At 39.7% G+C, this 8,050-nt stretch overlaps 1 protein-coding gene across 1 annotated transcript; it reads right to left on the bottom strand.

Moving 5' to 3' along the window:
• Positions 1 to 681: 681 nt before the first annotated feature.
• Positions 682 to 7,703, bottom strand: cibar1 (CBY1 interacting BAR domain containing 1). The gene is given in 8 exon segments (XM_069176439.1): positions 682 to 1,106; positions 2,078 to 2,197; positions 3,453 to 3,566; positions 3,883 to 4,038; positions 4,732 to 4,833; positions 5,965 to 6,033; positions 6,149 to 6,383; positions 7,669 to 7,703. Coding segments are annotated over 8 exon segments (945 nt in total). The 5' UTR covers positions 7,698 to 7,703; the 3' UTR covers positions 682 to 986.
• Between the last annotated feature and the right edge of the window lie 347 nt (positions 7,704 to 8,050).

Raw genomic sequence — 8,050 nt, 5'->3', positions numbered from 1 at the left:
TTATATGCATTAAAGTGCCGTTGCACGGCGGGCTCATGACACGCCACCTACGCAGCTTTTATCTCAGAGTCACTGAGATGATAAGTGTGGCTGCCAGGGAGGTTTCGGTAGCCCTCATGTTTGTTATATCAAAAATGTGTTCTTTTGCATGTGTGCAAATGTGCGTGTGTTGTGTCTTTGGTGAATTGATTATCATGCAGATAGTAATATGTATGTTTATGCGCATAAGGCCAGAGGCACAAAAGAACCCCTCATGACATGGGCAGCTGAGGAATGATAAATGTGTGGAGTGACTCATGCAGGACAGACATGGAGGCCATCAGCTGACACAGCGGCAGCAGCCTCCGCTGTGACAGACAACGCATAATGTAACACACATGCACATAATTGCTTTCTTAAAGTGCCATAATAGTACGTACACATACACACTGTGTATCTCCAGATGAACCCAGACAGTGTGGTGCAAAATGTCCCCGGCTTCATTTGTACCATTTTTGCATGTCTGTGGAATAGATGAGTCACTTTTAACCGCAGTCGTCACGTAACTACTGTCACTTAGGACTGATTCACACTCCTTACAATTTCTAAAATAACAATCAACCTCTGTGCTGACATTTTTATGCAAAGCGTACTGAGGGTACACCCTGCACTTATTATGGAATCGCCATTCACTGGAACAAATCAAAGCATGCAAATTTAATGATTTACTTATACAAGACAATGACAAGTGACATTATAATGTACTTTTGGAGATTGCGTGCGATATAAAAATATAGCTAAAACAAGAGTTGGCAAGACAAAAGAGAGCACAAATTGTAGCGAGTAAACATATCCTTTACGAAGCATCACGACGAGACACGACTACAATACTGCTCAAACCACTGGTGTGAAGTGGCTTTGGCAATGACACAGCTTTCCTTTTAGTTAACACACCCTTTGTTGTTATTTTTGCCCCACAAACACAAAGTACAAAAATTCAAGGGAGTTTAACTCTCATCCTCCGTGTCCTCCTCTTCATCCTCATCACCCTCCTCTTCGAAATCATCCTCTTCCTCATCCTCGTCCTCCTCCTCTCTTCTTGTCTGGCGACTGCAAGCTCTTTGTTGCTGTGACAACAAATAAACAGTCACTATGCGACTAAAACACTTAGCAGGTAGTCATTAAGCACAATTGGTGCTTCCATGGAGTCGGTTTTCGCCGCAACATTCTCTGTCATTAAGAGTTGCGGTTCGTAGAGTCAATACAGGTAAAGTAGTGAACACACCCTAAAATGCACCGAGACTTCATTCACTATTTTTAGTGCAGTACTATTTGAACATAAATATGTCTCATGTTGAATGGTAGGTGTATGATCTAAGTAAGAAGGAGACTTTCTGCATTGTCATATTTTACTTTCCGTTTTCCTTTTTAGTTTTATCTGGTATGCACACAGTGTTTGCAATCTACTTTTCTTGCTGTACATCTGACATCTTTTTTTTTTTTTTGTCTGGCACTGATCGTAGTTTCTCTCAGATAAAATCAAGCCTAACCATAGAAGCAAAGAATGATGTGACGCAGGACATATTTGTTGCACAATGGTGCAACAGGTGTGGACGGCAATCTGTCTCTGCGAGCTACAATCTGGACATCTCTAGGCAGACACTACTGCTAGATAGAAATTAAAGAAGAGCTGCCCAGACATTTAATGAGACAAGCCTATAAATTCAGGCGGTAGTTCAGTACCGCTGATCAGATACTCGGGTAAACTGAATGTGGGAGGGAATGCATGATGTTACTTCCATTCAATGACGTGTGGAATTCAAGCTGAATGATGGCTGGAGTGATAATCACTGAGAAAACTGATAAGACTCACTGTTATCCAGCATCAGCCTCTACTGGTATGAGGACGCGGGTTCAAAAAAAGGGAAGAGGGCAATTTAAATTTTTTTTTTTTTTTTTTTTTTTTTTTTTTTAATCTCCACTATGAAACGTATGCAAAAGTCAAAGACAAAACTAAAAAGCAGTGCCAGAACAGAACTAAGTCAAAGAGAGATCTTCTGGGGAAAATTTTTGTATTAGAGCACTGTCTGTATCTTACCTGTAAGGTCCCTGATGTACTCAGGAAGGACCCGGTCCGATCAAGGGACGTTTTGGAATTAGCTCGCACTATATCTAAGCGTGAGTGGTAGTCAGGGGTGTGCATCGAACTCCTGAACACCTGCCAAAGACAGTAGGAGGCGCTACACTTTTCCACAGAGACAAAGCAGAATGGAAGCAGTGCCTACACACACTAATGGGGCACTGAATGCTAGAAAGATAAGATATCCATGAATTAAAAAGAAAACACACAGCTGAGTGCACATTCTTAAATCAGATCAACACAGTTCAGAGATGTTAGATCATATTGGGGACAATTTATATTGCAGTTATATAAAATCAAGTGTTTAAGGGGGAAAAAAAACCTAACGTAAACAAACAGAGGAAATACTCTACAACTTGGATCATCCTGCAAATCAGCAGCTCGGCCGAAGATCTGCTTTGATCACACAAAGCAGCTCAGAAGGTATTATTCTCACAGCAAAATGAGCAAACTGCCAGTTTAACCACACCAGTGGTAAAATATAAATTCAGCCATGGCTCTCGATCAGGATTAACTTCATGCCTGTCGTTGTGCCTGTTTCAGATGATTCATTCTCCCATGCTTTGTACTATGAGTCACTAAAAAACAACCTTGTCTCGGTGAGACTTTGATATGAATGGAAGGGAGATGATTCAGTGCAAAAACACACAGATGAGATGGCTAGGGGTGGAGGAAAATAGCACAAGGGCATCTTGCAGGAGGAACCTCGCTTGCTGCATATCATTGATCCTGTGTGTTCCCACTACATGCTTTCTCTCTTAAAATAGTACAACAAACCTCTCACCAAATGTAAACAAAGGAAAACGCTGGCATGACTGAATGAATTGTGCAGTCATCACTGCAGATTAGAAGTTAAAGGGTGTGGACAATAAAATACGTATGAGTAATACGTTGATGAGTAATGGATGGATAAGGTCATGAAACTTTGGGCATATTAAACATACGTTTCAGGTTAATCAAGTAGCGAGCAGAGGGTGTAAACGTTACACCTAAATATACATCCTTTTTATTGCGACTTTGTTAGTGACACTCAAGTGGCACCTTCAACTGATCTGATATCAATACAAGGTGCAATCAAAAAGTTCAGAGATTGTGCCTATAACAACCAAAAACCGGACTTGATTTAAAACGGTCTGCCACATCGAACACGGGGCCTGATATTGATCAAGTAATGTAACTTGGAATATTTACTCACGAAAGGTATTGCTTTCCCCTGCTCGATGTGCATTTAATGCGCTGCACTCCGTTCATGTGCAACAAAAACAGCCTCTGAAGTTTTTGATAGCACCTCGTAACGACACCTCTGGGGACATTTTTCCAGTCTTCTGCTTACCTCCAAGTCCTCCTCTTCATCCACACCCTGCATGCTTTGGTAGGCCAACGTGTACACCTCCAAAGCCTTGGCATGGAATGACATTTCCACCGTCACAAACTCACCAAAGATTTTCTATACAGGGAAAACACCATATTTAATATATATATATATATATATATATATATAAAAATAATATTTCAACTCTGAATAGACTGGCACAATTCAAGTGAACCACAATTGCCTGGTGATAAGATAAATTACATAACAAGAGTTGTCTCAAACAACTGAAAGAGGACTGAAGGGTGTGGGCAGATTTCAGAGAAGACCTTCCAAATCATCACTGCTTTTAATTCACTGTTGTCACCTCCTGTTTCAACAAACTTATATTTCCCTCAACTGAAACTGTAATTCTTATTCTAAGGAGGATAGAAAGCTCAGTGCAGCAGACCTTGATGTCTTGGATCTTCTGCTTCTCAAACTCATCTATAGTCTCCTCCAGCTGCTTAGTGGTCCGTGTGGCATCCATGGTGGCTCTCTGGAGCTCACTTTCAGCCTGATGGCAAAAAAAAAAAAGGAACATACAACATAACATACAAGACTAACACTACAGATTTTGAGAAAAAGTATTACTGTGCGAAAATGCTTTCTGTTGGCGCTGTCGGTTGACTTGTAACAGTGATCTTCCTCTTGTGGAGAATTTGCAGTGGATTTGTGAGTTTATAAGATTCCAACTTCTTCACTTTCATGATGCACTTACTATTTAATCAAAACGAACGTGCAAAAATGAGTAGGTTTCGCTGCATTTACCAATCATTGTACCTTATGACATATTGGATTTTTTTTTTTTTTTACAGAAGCGAAGCAAAATGTTCAACTTTGTTGCCACTTTTATTTCAAAGTAATTCTAAATATATATTTAATCATTTTAGTCATACATCACCAGTGATTAGATGCACAAATTACGTGGGACACACCTGAGACTGTAGGCCTGGTTGAGGAAACTTAAAAACATATTAGCCTATTGTCTGTGTTCATTCTGCATCCTGAACAACAGTGTATACATATCATTATTGCATCAAGTACACAGCAAGATACTGGCAAATAAAACTTTTCAAACTTGAGAGAGATACATATTTTGAATAGCTTCAAGTTCATTGTCATGGTCTTCAAAATGTTTTTGTAAAACTAACACAGATATAAACGAATATGAATTGATATTGCTGTTTTGACATTGAAGTATTTTTGGCGATTCGATAATAGAGAATTTCGGAACAGAAGAGAAACAAGACAAGGATACAATGATCTGTCTGTCTGAAGGGTTTCGCTGTCTGGTCCTCTCAAGCTGAGCCATCTGTTTGGCTTCTCTGTCTCTGGCACTCTGAGTCGCCTTCAGATCCTCCTGCATGGATGCACAAGCACACAAGGCCACAGTAGTCATTATGAGAATTAACAAAGATGCACAATTTGCGGCAGTTTTTGAAATGCTAAAGAACACAATCTAACATCAAAGAATTTGGTGACCCTCAGTGTTTACCGATCGAGACCTCCACTCAAACCTATCCTGAAAGTTTCTGTTTTCTTCACTCTCCGCATCAACATTGGAATGTGTCCATGTGAACTGGCGCTACTGCAGAGAATGAAGTGTAATAGGATAAATTAATTACCATCAGTATGATCAAATTTGGGACTCGGCAGAAAATGAAAAGGAGAAAAGTTCCCTTTTCACATGACTTAATGACCTTATTTAGCCCGATCTAATTCAACTTTGGCACTCTCGCTCTTCCTGAAAAATAAATGACCAATGATAATCCTTCAAAATCAGACTGACACACAGCAAAACAACAAACAAAGCTAAGTAGTGTGTTGTGATTTTTTTTTTGTTTACTGTAAAATTCTGCACACCTGCAGTTTAAGAGTATGTAATGTTAAAAGAAATACGATGATAAAAAAAAACATTTATTAGAACTGTGAGCAACAGGACAATAAAAGAAAAATGACCAATTTAATTCTTAATGTCAACATCACTGATCAAGGTAAATATCTCCTGCACATCCTTTAAATAATACGATGGCAAATGCAAAATACTCCAAATGCCTCAAAGAAACAACCAAATTTAAGGCAGAGCTGTGTCGGTGCTGGCAATGGCTAAAAAAAAAAAAAAAAAGAGTTCCTCAAGAGGGAGTAAGATATTGTCATTGAAATGATACTGCCCTCTTGTGGCCATGCAGGGGTAATGACACTGAAATAAGAGTGTGTCTGCATCTTGATATCTGTACAACTGTTTAAAATGTGATATTTTAACAAGCAAAGACATTAAAGTAATTTTAATGCTCTGATGAATAACATGAAAATTCATATATTTAAAAATTATTTTTTTAGCTATTTTCTCTTACCAATATTTTTTTTATGTTGCATGAATCTACTAATTTTACAGTTAGCGTCGACATGGATCAAGCTTCATCACCGTCATTTGGTTTACTTGTAATCAGTGGAGACGTCCAACATGGCTGCGGTTGATAGTAATACTTACCCTTTTGCGTTTCACTACAGATCCATAGCTTTTTAATGGCTCTATGACTTTGGCTTCAAGTCTTTCCACCTGTAAAGGCACATTTTATGTTAGGTTCTGTCTTATGTTTCAATTAAACTGTTGTTATAAACATGAAATTATGACTGAAGTCAAAGCATCTGGAAATAAAATACTGTTGTTTCACCTCAGCTTGGCGGTAATCTTGAATCTTGGCCAGGTGCGCAGCAAACTGCTTCATACCCATCTTAAGGTGCGGCGTTTCTGTGTCTGCATACATGCCGATTTCCCGGACCAGAATATCTGCCTTGTCTCGTAGCCTGGCTGTTTTGCGGACATAGGCAGCAAACAGCTGGCACATATCTCCAAAATGTTTTTCCACATTAGAGATTTTCCCCTGGATCCTCCTCGTCTGGTTGTCCCTAGAGAGGATGACGGACAGCATTAACAGCAGTTATAAAACAGTAGTTTGTCACAATGGGATTTTTTTTTTTTATATATACATATATTTCTTTATGTGGATTAAATTATTAAATGTCTACTTTGTACAGGAATCCCTATTTACGTACATTTTCTAATTTCATCTAACTGTAACTAGACATCCATAGCCAAAACATGGACAAGGGCGTTCTGTCAGAGGAGGCAAACCAGGCAAATGTTTCGGGTTCCCCCCTCATTTGGGCACATTTTGCAATAACAACTAAAAACCACTTAAACATCCCATAAAAGCACTGTACAATGCACCTCCACTGCCACCAATCCATTAAGTGGGGCCCCTTTTAGCTAACATATGATAGCTGGTTATGATTAGTTAGGCCAGTCAGCTAGCTCCTGCAAGTGTCATACATACAATGTTCGGTGTTACAATCACGCATTGAAACAAGCAGACTTGTCTGGTCATCAGAAAAGAAAGAAAAAAATTAGAAGCGGAGGAAAAATGACACCAGGATAGTGGGAAGTGGATACAATTATGAAAGATAAATGTCATTATATATTAGATAAATACATGATTAAATTTCACCTTTATACTGTCTGTGCAGGCAAATGTGCCAACGTTAGCTAGGTAATTCACGTGTCAGTTCATCTAATTGGGCATGACTGAAAAGTCAACTTCTCTCAAAACATTTATTTGTATTGTCAGTTGACAAGTGTTTTTTTCTCTATTTGCAAAATGACACAATAATAAAGGCTATGCAAAAGCAAGTTACAAGTTAACTTAGGTTGTAATGACCTCTCGGTGATTTGGGTTTGAGGGGGAGGGGGGGGGGGGGGCTGCGATTGGCCCCGGGCCTTCTCTGAGTCTAGGATCGCCACTGCTGTCCCGTGTTTTGTTTTCCCTGATTCTTTCCCAGAGTCCATTACTTCATCATCGTTTAATGACACAGACACTTAGACAGCTAAACGCAGAAACACTTTCCATCCGGAGAGGTTCGTACGTGCCTTTTATTTCGATTTTAAACAGAAGTCCGTTTTGTGACTCGTGAAGAAGTCAGTTTGGAGGTAAACAGGATCACCGAGACAAGACAACAAATAACTCGAAGGGTTAACACACTGGGTAACTTGTTAACAGACAGATAAACTACTCATCGATGTCCTGACTGCTCCTGCGACATGGGGTTTTATTACCGCTAACGTTAACTTACTGAGCTGTTTAGTCACCTACTGAAAACAACAGGAGGAGTTGCTGTAGCGTTTATGATCTCCTACCTCGCTCTTGCATCGGGGGTTCGACTCATTTCTGCAGACAGATTTTTTTTTTTTTTAAATTAAATGTATTTAGTGCGCCGCCACGTTTATCCGCACCCTGATTTTAACGTTAGCTCGCTAACTGTACTCTCTTCTCTGCCAGCCCAGCACGCCAGCCAGCCGTTTCCATGGAGTCCCCCAGCGTTTCCGCTTCAGAAATGCATTCTGGGAGATTGAGTCTTTTGTTGTCTGCTGGCCAGTTCCAAGTGAGGCAATAAATGGACCTCAGCAAATTTACATGCACTACTGGAGCTTACGGGTCTTGTGGGAGCTACTTGTTTTTTTTTTTTAAATATATGCAACTTATAGGGTACTTAGATTCTACCGAATTTAATAGCTATTG

Source organism: Embiotoca jacksoni, unplaced genomic scaffold, assembly GCF_022577435.1.
Source record: "Embiotoca jacksoni isolate LCO1_2020_lvr unplaced genomic scaffold, fEmbJac1.0.p SCAF_7, whole genome shotgun sequence".
In the NCBI taxonomy this organism is placed as follows: domain Eukaryota; kingdom Metazoa; phylum Chordata; class Actinopteri; family Embiotocidae; genus Embiotoca; species Embiotoca jacksoni.
This window is presented reverse-complemented; position numbering and strand designations above follow the sequence as displayed.